The sequence below is a fragment of the Pelodiscus sinensis genome, chromosome 2, assembly GCF_049634645.1.
Source record: "Pelodiscus sinensis isolate JC-2024 chromosome 2, ASM4963464v1, whole genome shotgun sequence".
Lineage (NCBI taxonomy): Eukaryota > Metazoa > Chordata > Testudines > Trionychidae > Pelodiscus > Pelodiscus sinensis.
Genome location: NC_134712.1, coordinates 146,418,023 through 146,435,477, shown reverse-complemented (window position 1 = coordinate 146,435,477; position 17,455 = coordinate 146,418,023). Strand labels below are relative to the sequence as shown.

The 17,455-nt window shown below is 40.4% G+C and overlaps 1 protein-coding gene across 4 annotated transcripts in view; it reads right to left on the bottom strand.

Moving 5' to 3' along the window:
* Nucleotides 1-17,455, bottom strand: part of RECK (reversion inducing cysteine rich protein with kazal motifs) — a 150,645-nt gene that overhangs the window by 76,013 nt on the left and 57,177 nt on the right. For 3 of the 4 annotated variants that reach the window (XM_025179693.2, XM_075921582.1, XM_025179697.2), the window contains exons 5-6: nt 11,114-11,199; nt 1,650-1,697 (exon numbers count right to left, since the gene is read on the bottom strand). In XM_025179693.2, the coding sequence (XP_025035478.2) occupies nt 1,650-1,697; nt 11,114-11,199 (134 nt within the window). Of the gene's footprint in view, nt 1-1,649; nt 1,698-11,113; nt 11,200-17,455 lie in introns of those variants that run through there. The other variant, XM_075921583.1, reaches the window with a different exon arrangement.

The window sequence follows — 17,455 nt, the reverse complement described above, 5'->3', positions numbered from 1 at the left end:
TCTTCCATCTGATTTCACATACAAAACCACGATGAGGAAATACCTCCAAACAATAATAGTGTACCTTCTTCCAGAAGATCAAACAATTTGTAGAACATTTTGCCCCTGACTTTTGCAAAGCTTCCTTATATTTTGTACAACTCCAAAATAAATTTTCACAATATAAAAATATATAAAATAAATAAAATCTAATCCATTAGAACTAGTAGATGTAATTTTAGATATGAATTACTTATTACAGGATGTCCAACAAAAGGTGACAAAAATCAGTAATTACTGAAGATCCTTCATGCCAGATTCTTCATTTCAATCCACAACATATTATCATTAGTCCATTATTTTTAATCACCTATTATTTAAACTTTGGCATATTTGCTCTTTTCCAGCCTGCCCAATTGGTCTCCCCTTTCAACATTTAAGAACTGGTTCTCTCTCCTCTTTATTTATAAGCTGTTAGTTAGAAGGTGTGCAGATAATCAAAAGGAATATTTTCTGTCCAACTGAAGAGAGATCAACCTAGGATAAAATGGAGGAATCATTTTGTATAATTCCAGCCCAAAACAGTGCAGAAAAAGAGAAATGGGCAAAGTAAACACTCTCAGTAACAACAGGGGTGTTCTGTTACCATTTTATTGTTACTTTTAAATTTCTTACCTTTCCTCTCCCATTCTCCGTCAACACATATTGGCCAATCTCCTACAGAGATGTAGAGATGCAGAGAAGAAAAGGAAAGACACCAACAGACGTGGAGAGCATAGTATAAAACAGCAGCAGAAGAGACAGGGATGCTTAAAACAAAGGCTCTTATTGAAGAGAAGTCAAACTACGATAATCCCACCTCAGTAAAGAAGTGGAGAAAAAATATTTTTTCCCTTAACATTTCTTTGATAACAAAAATGAAACAAAGTTGTTTGATTTAATAAGGTCTTCTGCAGAATGGGCAAAGCATTATGTTTGTTCTATAACGGGAAAAAAAGGAAAGAAAAGAGATTGTACAAGATTCTGCAAAGTTATTTATGAAAGATATAAACCTAATTTATGTAGGACTGCATAGTTTTGGGAGGTGGACTTGTATTTTAATTTAGAAACCAGACGGAGGAAAAAAGATAATCCTTGCATGTGCTTCTTCCAAAAGGAAAGGTAAGTAGTAGCTTTCTCAAATGTTCAGGTGTTGAATAGCACAAATACTAAATACAAAAACTGAAAGTAACATCACTTCTTAGCTTAAGGATAGAACTCTGAACACTAAAAAGGCTTTAAAATGACTGAATGTCAACAGTAGGATTGCTGTTACTTAAATCACTGAAAAACTTCATACTGTAGAATACCTCTGAAAAGGTTTCTTTTTCTATAATCTTTTTAAAATAAATGCCCATCTTTTGATATTGAAGTATTTCTTATAAAAGAAATGCTTGTTTACTCTGAACAAGAAACTCATATGCCATTAAAATTATAGAATTATTTCGGAATCTTCATTTTTGATAAGACAAATGTTTTCTTTTGATCTATAAAGATTAGTCATATATTTTTACAAACTTGTACAGTCAAGAGTAATCATATAGATTACTTATAGAACACATATGATGTATAAATTCTATAAAGTATAACCAAACAGAACACTTTAATTTTGTAATTTAAAATATGTATACCTCATATTCTTTTCTGCAAACTTTCAAAATGTCATTTTTTGAAGAAGCCTGAAAGAAAATTACATTTCTTCATTAATGTATAGCACAAACTCACCAAGAGTGAAATCATGTAGCAAAGAACAAAATATAGTAAACATATATTTAGATAAAAACTGTGAATTTCACTCATTTGCAGTTTCTAGCAAAAAAGATTTTTATGGTTCTGTGACAATGTGATGAGCAAATTTCACATTTTATTGAACTCAGAACATGTATGCCACTAATCACACTGCCAAACCTCCTTTTCTAGAAGACTCTTGGTATCAATATACCTTTACTGTAGTAGTACTCTTATATTTTATTTGTTCTGCTAAGTATCTTGTACACCTATTCATTCTATATCAGTAATGATAAACATTTCAAGTATCAATCTTGAAATCTCAACAATATTTGCTTCTGTTGCTTTCCCCAGTAATTTAAAGCAAAGGAAGGACTTCTGCACTTATGATGCTCTTTGAAATGAGAACCTACATTGTAAAATTCAAGAATGCACTTATTTTGCCATTAGCTCTTATGATTAGTCTTTGTACTACTATTGACCTGACCTGACTTTTATTTACGTGACTGAAAATCCGCTAGGAGTCAAAAGACGTTGTGCTTTCTTCTGCTAACAATGAGTTGGGTCTTTTGCCTGCTCACAGAATTTCCTTCTTAATGCTGGCGATAAAATCTCAGCTCTTAAAATCTGACTCCAAAATGGCTTGCTTTTGAGATCAAAGCCAACTATTTTCTCAGAATATTTGTCCATTTGATAAAACATTAACACTATGATTTAAATGAATATTCTGGAAAATGTATCTCAAACAAATAAATGGAAAAGTTATCTGTGAGAAATAACATAAATAAGATACTGTGATGGCAGAGATAGTAAGCAATACTGATCACGACAAGGAGAAAAAAAGTAGTCAAAGAAACAAGACACCAGCAAGAGCACATAAAAGTCCCAAATCTGTGAAAACGAAGCACAAACCACATCCCTTCTTGAATTTGTCACTGCTTTCTATTCAAAGAGGTTTCCTTTACTTTTGAAAATGAAAGGAAAAAAACACAAAAATAAAAATGTGACTGACCAAAAACTGAATTTGGCAGAAAATGATGATTCTGTGTTTTATTTATAAAGGTGCATCTGGGAACAATCATGTTTTTCAACAAAAGATGGCCAATGGCTATGCACTCTAGATTTTACAGATGTCTATATAAATTTTAGTGCAGTTTTTCCTATTAAAAATCTGAGAAGCATTCTGAGACTGATTCCACTTATTGCTCTTAGGGTTGTCATTGGCACATTTAGATATGGTAACTTTAGATAAAAGGCTCATCAGTATCTTGGAAAGGATCTAAAGAACAGTTTAAGAAGAGGTCACTGGGAGGCTGGCATCTTTAGGATTCAAACTTTCCATAGCAAGGCTCAGAAGCAGCCAATAAGCTGTACCTACTAGTTCTCCAGAATCTAAGCATTCATTTTAAAAAAGCACGTAATCAAACACCGCTTTGTCTACCTGAGTCCGAAGTGAGTTGGAATTATTTTGTTCTTAGAGATGTGAACTCATTTCATTATGATATTAACTGCTTTATGATAGTTAACTGTGACATTTACATTAAATTAAGTAATTCTTCATGCTAGAGAGGGGAGAATCACAGATCTACACAATTTATTGAGAGCCACTTCTCATGTTGCAACACATGTTAATGGCACTTGGGAGAGTCAAACATTATCTTCCCCCTACCCCAAGTCAAAGAAGCCAAGATTAAAAAGCCTAGTAGAACTGATGGACAGCCTGACAGCACAGGAAGTAAGTTCAAGCAGCCTACAGGAGCTCAGAGACAGCATCTTACTTTGTTAACTCATGCATGGAGCTTAATCTGTGTGTGGAAATTGGAAGGTGGTGCTATACTTATACCTTCCCTACTCTGTCTCTTGAGACAAATAATCTTTTATCCCAGATGGTTAGCATATATATGATCATTACTAGACATGGGCCAACTAATGTACTTCCTACCCCAGGACAGGATCTGGACACAGTGTGTCTGGAACAGAAATTTTTTTAGTGCTAGTAAGTACAAATAAGGACAAAACGTAAGGGAAGGGCGCTTAGAAAGGCAGCAGCATGGGGGGTAGGGGAGACTGCTGTGAAACAGCCCCTGTCCACAGCGGCCAGGGCTGGCTGTGGGCAGAGGCTGCTCTGGCATCAGCCCTTGTCTGCAGGGGGTTCCAGCTCCCCACTGGGACTTCACAGTAGACAGAGGCTGCTGGACCCAGCACAAGCCAGATTGAGCAAGCCTGGCTCGCGCTGGGTCCAGGAACTCCTGCCACTGCGGCTCTGCATTTTAAATGCAGTAGCTGGATGGGTTCCTAGTACATTTAACCTGCAAAGCCACAGTGAGGGGAGCTCCTGGACATGGTATCAGCTGGGACTGAGCACCCTCTCTTATCAACTAATCATGCAGTCGATAAAAATTCTAGGTGAGCAAAAATGGAAAATCCCTCAAATAGTGAGATGAAAGATTTATATAGCAGCCAGGTGGTACCTTGACTGAACTGATGGACAGCCAAGATGTCTACAGATCCAGCAAGTAATCTAGGATGAGGCAAAGGGGAGCTAACTCAGGGCAGACCACACCATGAGCAAATCTCTTCCATTTCTGCAGGTAAGGAGGACAGATTGATTTTTTTTTTTACTGTCCAATAACACCTGCTGCACCTCCACACAGAGGAAACTTCTGCTCCCAAGAACCATCCAGAAACCAGGCTCTGAGACACAAAACCACCAGGTGCATTCTGAGACAGGAGATGAGGAATGGTAAGGATCCTGATCAGAAGTTGGACACAGATAAAACTAATAAGGGTACCAAGCTTGCCTTGGTCAGGCAGATACTATCTAATCTTGTTTTGCCAGTTCTTGTTCATCACCCTTAGGATCAGGGGCAGTGGAATAAAGGCGTAGAACTGGCTCTCCTTCCACCTGAGAAGGACGATGTCCCCCAGAGACCAGTAACTCAAGCTCCTTCATTGAACAGAAGAGAGGACACTTTCTGTTCTAAGAAGTGGCAAAAAGGTTGATCTCTGGCTGTCCCCATCTCTGAAATATGTCTTGGAGGACTTGACTGTCCAGCTCCTATATGTATTTATGGGAGAAGTGTGTGCTAAAGAAATCAGCAGTGATGTTTTGGATGACTGGAAGGTAGGCTGCTGAAATGTGGGTGTGGCTGGTTATGAAGCAGGTCCAAAGCTTAATAGCTTCAACACACAATGAAGTGCATCTTTGTTTCTTGATGTAAAACATACAGGGCATGTTGTCCATCCTAGCCCTGATCATTTTGCCCCTGTTGAAGGGCAGGAAATGGAGGCAAGCATTCCTGACTGACCTGAGCGCCAACTGATTGATGAGGAGATTGGTTTGTGGGCTCTACATCTGTTAGGGTATAGAGGTGGGTTCCCCATCCCAAGTGGGATACTTTTGTCATTAGAAACTGTATTCCTTGCATTAGTACTAACAGGGATTTGTTTACATTCAGTTGTAGATCAGTGTTTCCTCTAAACTGCATGCATGCACCACACACTTCAGTTACTCCTTCCCCCACTGCTCCTGCCCTCTGCAATGGAGGTCAGGCCAATTACTCCTGGGAGTCTCCTGCTTTCTGTACAACAGGAAAAAGGACAGGAGGTGCTGATGTCAGTGTCACCCCCCATCCCTCAAATAGTGAGATGAAAGATTTATATAGCAGCCACAGAGCTGGGGGAAGAACATGAGACAGGGCTGCTGATGGATGTTGCTGTGTCTAAACAAGCAGCCTTTAGACTAGTGAGTGCCAGTCTACTTAAAGAGGCAGCAAATGTCTCTCATACACACCCTCAAACACAAAGGCCTGGTCTAAACTAGGAGTTGACAGATTTTAGCCTCTTAAGGTAAATTTTCTAAACAGAGAGTCCACACTACCAAGGCCATTCCATTGACTTTAAGGGCCACTGACGTTGGTTTCAGTACTCCTGCTTTTCACAAGAAATAAGCCAAAATTTGACCTGGCATGGTTGAATTCATGGTAGTGCAGACCCAGCACAGAGAAAGTCAAGGTTTTGATTTCTGGGAAGCATCCCAAAGTACCTCACTTGGACCGGAACTTGCACCTCTACTGCTTTCCAGGTGAACAGGAAAAGCCCCAGGAAAGTTACAATTTCACTTCCCATTGACCAGCATTTGAGAGCACACCTCAAAGCAAGCAGCCCACTTAAGCAGCACACGTGGCCATGACTTCCATGAATTCAAATTCCATGAGCACCAGTTCTCAGCGGCACAAAAGAGCACTAGCATAGAATGTGCCGATGATCCTGGACTTCACTGAGGTGTGGGAAGAGGAATCCATTCTCTCGGATCTTCAAAATAGCAAAAGAAACACTGATATCTATGCAAAGATAGCAAAGTTCATGATGACAAAAGGATACTCCAGGAAAATAAAGGAGCTGAGGAAATCCTATCACAAAACAAAGGAGGTAACAGACAGCCCGGTGAATCATTGCAAACATGCCGTGTCTATGACCAGCTGCATGCGATTTGGGGGGGGGGGGGGGTCTGAAGTTATTGTAGCACAAAACATTGCAGCATAAGGTCCAAATTTCTGGTCATGTTCAGTCACCATCAGCTCCCTATCACTGTGTGTGATTTGGGGAAGACTGATAACTCACATGGCAACCTGGATGAAAGAGGAGAGATGCCTTTGCTGCTACCATGGCTTCCCTCCTTCCTGCCCTCCCACAAACAGGCTCCTGCAGGATGAGAAAGTAGAATGTAATGTGGCACAGGCACTACAGGATAGCTATCCACAGTGCATCACTCTCAACATCGACAACAGTCTCGTTAATGGGGATGTACGACTTTGAACTACACTGAATTCCTTCCCACAGTGGGGACCTGGACTTTTGACTTTTTAAAATTGGGTGACTAGAAATCGACCATAATAGACCTCATATCATAGTGTAGATGTCACCCTAGTTAAGGAGTCAGTTCTGAAACTCACCCAAAAAAGGATTATAGATTTCTTTAAGCACCACTACGATAGTTCGCTACTGACCCACAGTTCTTTACGGAGTTACTCCTACCCTAGCAATAGTAAATAAGGTTTATATAAGGGACAGTGTCAGGGTAGGAATGGGCCCAGACCTAAAACAGAAAGGACAGTTAATCAGGAGCACTGGATGACCTATATTCACTGATACCCTTTCTATGTGACAATGGATATATCAAGGGATCACCTCTCCCAGAACCAGAAATCTGTGCTTGTTTTAACTACATCTGAACAAGAGTTATGTAGTTCCAGGTTTTGTATTCCTTAATATTTTAATAAGCTCTTAAATCCATACTTACTCTTTTCAACTCCTAGACACATACCATATTTACTGCTCTGAGGCATTACATAAATTAGCTTTGTTCACCAAAATTCTAATACATGTGTAGCTATTGTCTTGTCCAAAGTTCACAAGATTGAAGAATTGTCTCAAACTGAATGAACACTTGACTTTTGAGCAGAAGACTCAATGTGATTGGCAATTCATTCAGTGCTATTCCGGATTAACTTGAGCAAAAGCACAAAGCTCTGGGAGGTTTGGTGACATCAAGTAAAACAGCTGCACTCCTTTCTCATATATAGTTTCGAGCAATCACACAGACAGATTTCTGTCAAAAGGAAGGTCCCTCCACTCTTGTCTGTAGTTCACGAGGAATTCCTGATAACTGGAACCAGGAAGTACAGCACATGACAATGGCTGTGGCCGTTGCTCTGGCAGCTGTGTCTGCCACATCCATTGATGCCTGTACAGTAGTTCAGGCAATAGACTAGCCCTCCTGCATGACAGATTGGAGCTGTGGTCTTTTTTGCTGCAGGAGTTCACTGATAAGCTCCTGTAGCCTTGTAGAATTGGCATAATTGTAATTAGCGAAGAGGCCTGTATAGTTTGAGATACAGAATTGTAAGGTCGTGAAGGAGTAGACCTTTATCCGAACAAGTCCAGCCTCTTATGTTTCTTTTCTTGTGGGGCAGATATAAATTGTGGTTGTCTGGACTGATGGTGAACCACATTCACAACCAATGAATTTGGCTGGGGGGTAAGAGAAGAGAAAATCCATCCCCTTGACTGGTACAAAATATTTTCTATTTGCCCTTCTATTAGTACGAGGAATAGAAGGTGGTGTTTGTCAGTCTCAGATGACTCCATTACGGCCTCATTGATGGGTAGCGCAATTTTCAAAGAAAAAAGTGGGTTGCAGTATTTGCAGTAGCGTGTGCTGTTTTTCTTGCGCTTCCTGCAACACAACGTCTTGTGAGCGTGCAATCCTTTTGAACAATTCCTGGAATTGCTTCAGGTCATCTGCTGGTGGAGAGGAGGAAGGGAAGACCAGCTCATCAGGAAATGAGGATGACTGAGGAGCTGGGGACAGATCATCTGTGTCAGACTGAGATCAGTCACTATCCTCCTTCACTGGGTCTGAGTCATCGCCGAAGGTGACTGTGGTGGTTGAGCCGGTGGTGAGCGAGTAATCATGGGTGAGGAATAAGCTGCTGTACACACTGGAGTCAAGGTTGTAGTCTCATGTGACCAGGGTGATGGGTTGGCTATGTGTGGCATTGGGCCCATGGGTCCCACGGGAGCCATTCCGAATTATAAGGGTGAGGTGGATATGGCCACAGGGAATTAACCCAAGGGTACTGAGGTTGATGATGAAAGGACCTCTGCTTGGTTGAATGCTACAACACCACTGAACATGTGGGAGAGGAATGTTGGGATGAAAACCTACTCCCATGTCTGATGCCTGGACCAGTACCAGGGGAGGATGGCGTGGGTGAAAAAGAACTATCCTCAGACTGGTGCCGGTGTGGGCTAGTCTCCGTAATTTTGGGAGAATGTGGTGGTGAATTATCAGTCTATACCAGTGGTGGCATTGTCGGCACCTGTGTTGCTCAGTGCCAAGATTCAGACCTCTTATGGGTCTTGCTCGTTGTGATCTCCAGTGCCAGCATTTGCTTAGGTACCAGTGAGTGTTGTAAAGAGGCAGCCTGCTCTGGTGCTGCCCTCTCTGTCGGTGCTGGGGGAGGTGGCATATCTGCCTTGGTTGGTACTGGGCAAGAGCCCGTGCTGGTCAGTGCAGAGTAACTCAATTTGCATTTCAGCTCCGCCGCCACTCTTTTTGTCAGTGCCACTTTACTCTTTTCATGGGTGTCAAGAGGTGTATGGAATCAGTGAATGGGCAGTGAGGGATGCTGTCGGCACCACTGGCAGCAACTGTGCCAGTGAGAGAGTCCCAGGGAAGAGACGTGTGGACTCTTTTCCTCTGAGTACAGGGTTCCACTGATGCCAATTTCTTTGAGTCTGGTGGTTGGAGAGACTTCTCCCAGAGCAAATTCTTCAATCTCATCTTCCTATCTCTTCTGACCCTCGTGATCATGCTTTGGCAGTGTTGGCATTTCTGCACCACATGGCCTTCGCCCAGACATTTTATGCAGGAAGCATGCCCATAGGAAATGGACATGGGGTCCCTGAATGAGTCACATATTTTAAAACTGGGCAAGCCCGGCATCTTGAACTTGGGGTGAAAAGAAAAACTAAGGCTGACTAAAAGTAGCTAAAGAACTGGGCTAATCAAGTCAAAATTTTTATTTCTTTCAGAAAAATTGCACTGCTCAGAGACTCCGTCTTCTGCCAAGGATGATAGACAAGGAACTGAGGGACCCGTGCTGCATGAGCAGCTAACAGACAAACCAGCACAAGATGGCAACTTGTATGCGCTAAGCGGAAGGTATTTCTAGGCTAAAAATCTCCGATTGCCAGCACGAGGTTGCACGGACACCTGAGAGGAGCACCCACAAGGACACTACTCGAAGGAGAATCATGTAATATAAGTCTTATACTAATTAAGCATCAAAAGCTGTGAAGACTGTCTCAGTATCATAAAGAACCTGTTTATACTACAAGCACCTGTGGTCAGTCAGTTGTGCTGAATTACCTCAAGAACAAAAGATACTGTGCACCTACATCAGTTATGGCTTTACTTATTTAAGTTTTATTCTGAAGCCACATTTGCAGTATCTTAAGCCAATTTAGTTCCAGAAGCCTAAAGGGCATAGGCGAAAAAGAACAAGCTGGACTTTACAACTGCCTTAGCTGTAAATCTACTTTTTGTTCAGACTCCACTCTGTCCCCACAGCCATGAACTCCAATAATGCTTCCTTACTCTTATTTGCCCAAATGAACTACCTCTCTTTAAATGGTCTCCCCAAGAGAAGTCTCCATTCCAGCTCTGGAAGTCCTCAGCCAGAAATCCAGTAGAACTCTTGCAACGTAATTAAAAGGAAAAAATACTTAAACACAAGATCATATAAATGCTTTCTTTCCTATTTTATTTTACTTATTTTACTAATATTTTTTCTTCCTCAATTCTATTTTTGCTCCAAAGGTCACCCTATTGTTAACCTGAGCACTTTTACTGGAGATATAAATCTAATTTTTGACCTGTTAATTTTCAAAAAGAGAACTAAACTTGGTTTAGGTTCTCACTTTTCCCTGCTCCATTTCCCAAAAATCTTACTGAGGTTCAATTTAGACTTAAAAAAAGGGAAAGGAAAAAGAAAATTAAAAAAAAGGCTTCAGTTAATGAAAACCAAGATGGTATACATCAGTGGTTCCCAACCTGTGGTCTGCAGACCCATGGGGATCTATGATGGTACTGTAGGGGGTCTGTGGAAAGTTTAGGAAAGGAAAGGAAAAGAAAAGTAAGGATTGGGCCCCACTTCAGGATGGGGACTTTCCGCCAAGTGATTCTCGCCTGGGGCTCATCATCCATGACTGGCCGCATGCATGCAACCTCTCACCCTCAAGATGTGATCTTGATACCCCAGGAGGCACCATCCCTCCTCCCACCACCAGCTGCACTGCCAGTTATGCTCCAGCCCTCTCTCCAGTCCCAGTTGTGCAATAGGCTCAATCTTCACTTTTCTTTGCCTTTTCTTTTCTCCCCTAGGGCTCCATGCCCAGCCAGGAGCTGCCTTAGGCCACAAGATCCCTCCTGCCGTACACTCTATGAATGGGCAGAGGATGGAGGGTGTGGGAGCTGAGGAAGCAGCACGGACCACAAGCTGGCTGTTGCTTCCCTTGCAGGGGGGGTAGGGAGGGGGTCTGTAAAATGTTAACAGATTGAAATGGGGTCTGTATGCTCAAAAAGGTTGGGAACCATTGGTATACATCACAGGGAATACAGATGGTTTCTTGACCTATTTCATAGTTCTAAAAGTAATTGCAGAATATTTTCCCAAAAATTATACAAAGTATAATTGTACAGATGTAATAAATGAATTTAACTTGCCATATTACTGTTCACAAACTGCAGTGTTCAGTTATGTTTAATACTGATCATGGAAGAAAATTAGAAAAACCTCACCTGTTTACATGCTTGTCGACATTCCACAACAATAGCTAGTTCACAGCAACCTAAGCCAACCCAACCATCAGACTTTTTCAAAACACCTTTAAAATAAAATGACAGCAAATATTATATTAATACAACGACTATGACAAAAATACCCAACTAATTCTAGGACTAAGCCCAAGTACCTAGGAGGAAATAAAATAAAAATAAGTATTGACCTTTTCTCTTAAAGCCATGACTCCTTTTTACATGTTCTGGGAATCAAATTTCTTCTCTTACTTCCCCCCACAAAGTATCTTCACACAAAGATCTTCTACTTTTTATGCAATTCATCTCTTCCTGTCTCCCAGCATGCAGTATACCATTCATTATTTTGTCCATCAAAGACAAACACAATAGCAAGGGATTGACTGGGCCACAGCTACTTCCTGAGTGGACAGGAGACAGCAAACCAGGAGTTGTAGAGGGATAGATAATAGCTATAGAAGGGCCCTGGATTCTGATGATGCAGAGTCTAAAATCTGCTCCCATACTATTCTAATTTTTTAGAAAAAAAAGAATTGAAACAAGTTTTAAGATACACATGTTATAGCCTTCCTTTAGGAAACAAGTTACTAGAAAAAGAGAGAATAATAAATTAATAAAAAGTGCTAGTATGTGTGTAGAAGATTCCCTGGGAACCTTCTTCCATTATCACAGTCTTCGCTGCCATTTCAATTTCAGAGTTAAAAATGACTGGGGGTTCACAAACTATGACAGAAAAGGCAATTTGGCATTCTGGGGAGAAATGAGGTTTTTAAAAAGTGCTGATTTTTCCTCTCCATTCCTTGAGATGCTTTTTTCTTTTCCTTCTCTTTTAAGTTCTCTCACTCCCCATTTCACACAACAGGCATAGGGCTGTTGATTGCTTTCCTGTGATTAAGATCCACTTGTGAAAGACTAGGAATTGGCACATGGAAGTCTCAGCCACACACTAATATTCTGTACTGACTATCTAGAGCTATTAAAGAAACGTTTCACCAATACATACCAATTATTTTATCAAGGAAGTAAGAAATGCATTGTGTAACAAAATTGTACGAGTAAATAAAATTGGATTCTCATTTAGAAAGACAGCCAGTTGACTGGAAAATCAGATAGGTAAACACCCATCCACAATTCATCACAGGGTTAGCTGCCTTCTACATACTGTTTTAATATTTAATATTGTTTCTGTGGAACTTTTGCATGAACAGTCCTCAGGACTGTGGAACTATGAACACAGTCATCTTAAAAATAAATCCATGATCCTGACAGTTTCACTGAAAACTGCATTTTAAACAATATCAGTAATTGAAAAAGTGAAAGAGGAAAGAAAGCATTAAGATTTAACCCTAAGACAAAATGAACGCTTACTGATCATTCACAATTGAGTTTCCAGGAGACAGAAATTTCTGTTGCATGGAACTAGTTATGTCACCCAAATGACACTATGACCAATACACTTTACAACTGCATAGGTATACTACTAGCATGAAAAACTGAGTAGTTAGGTAAAATAGACAAACTCTGAATGTTTCAGGTGTAATTCCACTTAGATCACATTGTGGTAAAACAATGAAGTAATGCTATATTAAAGTTCAAAGTAGAACACACAAAGCAGCTACAGATACATCCCAGGTTAAGGTTACCATAAGAGGTGTGCTTTGGAGTTAGTTTATTGTATATGGTACTCTCCCAGGAGTATTCTAAAACCATCAGGTAATCTTGTGTACAAAATCTTCTCCCATATCTAAGTAAAATCTTCTTTACTTATGCTTTCACTGGTTCGCAAGCTTATTTTGTGAGTAAGGCAATCTGAACATACATGAATAGAGCTGGAATTCCTATTCACACCAGCTTGCAGCATGTACTTCTAATATTTATGCTGAGGAGCTCAAATTCTAGAAGACGAATGCATTATAAAAGAAGACATATTACATAAGTGGTTCCTGAACTGTGATCTCTGGACCAATGATCCACAGAAAGCTGACTGATTATGTGGTGCTGGCTCCCTCATTTGTAGCTGCTATATCACATTAAAAGGCAGTTAAACACAGTGGATTGATTTAAGCAAAAGCAATTTAAATATGCAAACAGCAAATCTGGGTTTAAAATACCTGATTTCATCTTGATTTACATTTGTACTTTTTAGTTATTTTCCTAAACACCAAAGAACCATTTTTATCAGTGAGGGAATTACTGTATTATGATTACACATGCAATAAAACTATTTCAGACAAGCTAGCTATACAAATGATGGTAATTAACAAGGCTACTCTGATAGATAAAACATTGACACTGAAGATAGGAATTGAAGTGGCAGTGAAATAATTGCATCCATATACAGGTTTTTTGTTTCAAGGTTCTTCCCTAGGGATTTTATGAAAATTGACAGGTAGAATGCTCTCAGGGACTCTGAGCATATGCAATAGGATTTTGATGCTTTTGAAAACTTTAAAAAAAGTTTCAACAACAGCCAGTTCCTAAACAACCTAGCAAACAGGAGCAGCACAGGAGGGAGTGTAGAGAAGGTGTGAGAGCCAGATACACCTAAGAAATGTACATTAAAAACTTTAGTCAATCATCCCCCTGCCAAAAAATCCTAAAGAATGAACAACAACAAAAACTCCTGTCAGCATAAATATAATGCAACTGGAGGTGATACAGCTTAGCGCATTGAATGCGGCAGATGTGATTACCTCCCTTGTGTGCTGGTGGCATGAGAGTGCATTTGGGAGGGCATCTTATGGCCCTCAAAGAGTGAATATGAGCTCGAGACCAGAGTAGCTGAACTGGAAGAGCTCAGAGAAAAAGATTTCAAGGGATACAGTAGAGCAGTTCCACCCTAGTCTGACAACCTCTTTGAATGAAAATGTCTTGATGTTCTCCTTCTCTAAGCTGGAACAGAGGAACATGATACCATAATTGTGACTCTCCTTCCAGATGACATCATAATTATTGTCTAACACTGATGCTACTCCTCCAGGGGAGGGGACCCCAGTGACTAGGAAGAGAAAAGTAATAGTAATGGGTGATTTAATTATTAGAAATATAGATAGCTGCGTTAGTGATGATCAGGAGAATCTTATGGTGAACTGCGTACCAGGTGTGAAGGTTGTGAACTTTTCAAGACATAGATAGACCTAGGTACAGTGCCGAGGAAGGGAAAGTGGCTGTAGTGCAAGTAGGTATCAATTATAGAGAGAGAGATAGAAGAGAGGTCCTGGAGGCCAATTTAAGACTGATATGTGAGAGATTAAAATCCAGGATCTCCATGGTTGCATTCTTTGAAATGCTTCTCATTCTATGTGTAGATCCATTTATACAGGCAGGGCTGCAAGGTCTTGATGAACAGATTAAACACCATTGTTTTGTTTTATTAGGAATCTTTTAGTAAGAGAGAAACCTATATAGGATGGATGAGTTCCACATAAACCAAAACAGAACCAGATTGCTGGCACGTAAAATTAAAAAGTTTGTAGAAAAAGTTTGTTTTTAAACAAAGGGCTGGGGAAAAGCAGCACATAGTTCAGACAGAGACATTCCTCAGGAGACAATCTGTTAAAAAGATACTCTATATGCTAGTAAAAAGGAAATGACAGAGTTCAGTACAATTCAGAAACAGTCAAAGAAGAGTCCAATTCAATTACTCACATGAAGGGATACAACTAAATATTGGAGTAAGTTTATAAATACTTGTAAATAAATCCTAGAAGTCTAAATACTAAGATGGGTGAACTTCAATTTATGTTAATAAACAAAGATTCTGATACAACAGGTATCAGAAAATATGGTGGCGCAACAATAATCACTGGGACATGGTAATACCAGGATGCAAAATATATAGGAAAACTGGTGGGGGAGTGACACTGAATGAAAGCATAGAATCAAATATTATAAAAATCTTAAATAAATTATACTGTATCACAGAATCTCTATGGATAGAAATTCAATGCATTAATGTTAAGCGTATTTCTCCTGGGGAAATTCTGAACCACTGCACATACACAGAATTCAAGTCCCCCACTGAAGGCTGGAACTAGGGGGGCTGCCACATCCCCTGGCTTGAAGCAGAATAAATAATAAATGGTTTCTGCCTTTAACATCCACACTATAAAAATTGTTTCAGCACCAGTGTGACACCTGCAGATTTTTTCTTCTTACACAGAATTTAGACTTTGCTGAAAATATTGAAATTACACCTTTTGTCCACAAGAGGCTGCTCTGGCACCAGAAGAGAGGGTGGCCAGCTGTCAGAAAGGGAAGGGGAGAGGGGAGACAAAGTGGGACACATTAGGCTGCTAGAGGGTCACAGACTGGGGTTCAGAAGGGCTAGTGAGAAAGACTTGGGTATGGGGTCAGGCACTAATGGGGTGACAGTCTTAAGCCCGGGGCTGAATGGAAGGGCCATATGGCAATGGGGACAGAAGCGCCTGACTAAAAAGGAGAAGCAAGGGGCTGTAGGTAGGGTGTGCATGGGGGACAAGCTCCACAAGTCTCTAACAATCTCCCTGCCCCAAAACTCTGATCCATATTTCTCCCACACACAACCAATAATCATCTAGGTTCACTCCAAGCTCTTTCCCTCTCTCTCAGCTCCTCCATTAACCCTCACTACCCCACCCCTTTCCACTGCTTCTGAGGGGCGCAGGAAATAAGTTTCTCCATTGTAGTTTAATTACTCAACATTCTGTATTCATATGCTTAGAAAGAAACTTGTTGAGAAAATTCTTGAATCTTTCTTTAGGGCTGTATTATTATAGATATAGATGTTGACACTATTTTTAAATAAATTACCAAAATAATTGAAACCAGCATGATTATAGTGTGTTATTTTACCAAATAAAATATGCAGAATTTTAAAATATTGTGGACAGAACTTTAATTTTTGGTACAGAATTCCCCCAGGAGTGCAATATAGATGAAGGGATATACTACCGGACACGAGGATGATGACAGCAACTGAAATGCTCATGGAGATTAGACAGGCTACCAAACAATCAATCAAATAAATAAAATGGGGGAATTTGAATATTCCCATACTGACTGGGAACATGTCACCTCAGGACAAGCTGTAGAAATAAAATTTTCAAACAACATTAATGACTGCTTAGGTGCAGCTAGTCCTGGAACGCACAAGAGAAATGGCAAGTCTTGATTTAGTCCTCAGTGAAACACAGAACCTGAACCAAGAGGTGAATATACTTGAGCTATTCTGTAATAGTGACACCATATTTAAATTTAATGTCCTTCTTGGAGAGAATGGTGATTAGCCAAAATAGTCAAGGATACAACGCTATGCTCTCAGTGTCCCTACAACTGACAGTCAGGTGCTGGGACTAGATGACAGGAGATGGATCACTTGATAAATGCCCTATTTTGTTCATTTCCTCTGATGCATCTGGCACTGAGCACTGTCAGAAGACAGGATACTGGGATAGATGGACCATTGATCTGATCCAGCATAACCATTCTGATGTTCTTGGCAACTGTCCAGACTGTCTTTAGTAGTCAGATGAGAAATTACCTATATTATTGGATGGTCTATGTTAGAATAGAGTAAGTAGGAATAGGAAAGCTGCATGACCATTTGATAAATTGTATGGCAGGGAAGGGTAACCTTTTTTTGGGTTGGGAGCCACTAACTCACAGAAAAAAAAACAGTTGGGGGGCGCACACAAGTGGAAAGCAAAAAAACAAACCCTCACTGATGTGGTCCCTGACTGAGAAGAAGGAAGACACTCCCTACATTCATGTCATACACGAGAGCTTTGGTGGGCCCAGCCTAGTAGATTTTGTGTGCTCCAGCTTCACAATGGGGTAGCAGTGGGGGGAGGGGCGGTGCCCCAGGTCTGAGGTTCTCCACCCGGTTGTACGGCATAGCTATTGGTTACCTTCATCAATCCAAAGAGACAGTGGCTCAATGAGCCAAACAAACAAAAACTTCCAAAACATGCAAAGAGGGAGGAGTTTTTAATCCCCAAACCTATATCTCCACAGGCAGATAAGCAGAGGATTCAGATGATCTTGTTGCTAGTGGAACACAGTCCAGAGAAGTTGTCTGGATTTTCCTCCCCAACTCTACCTCAATATCCCTTGAAAAACTTAGAATTACATCTGCATGATCTAGATGAAAAGATACCAAAGTGCTTATACTGATAAAGCTATCAAATATTCAGCTTGGATGTTTACCTTCCCGTTTTTGTAAGAACTATCTTGTTACAATACTGCAAACTATAAGCCTACCTGCAGATCTGAAAGAGTCGCAGTATGTGTCTGATACAAGGTTGCTGCCAGGGAGATCTTATGAAGTAAATTTTATATCTTGGGCCT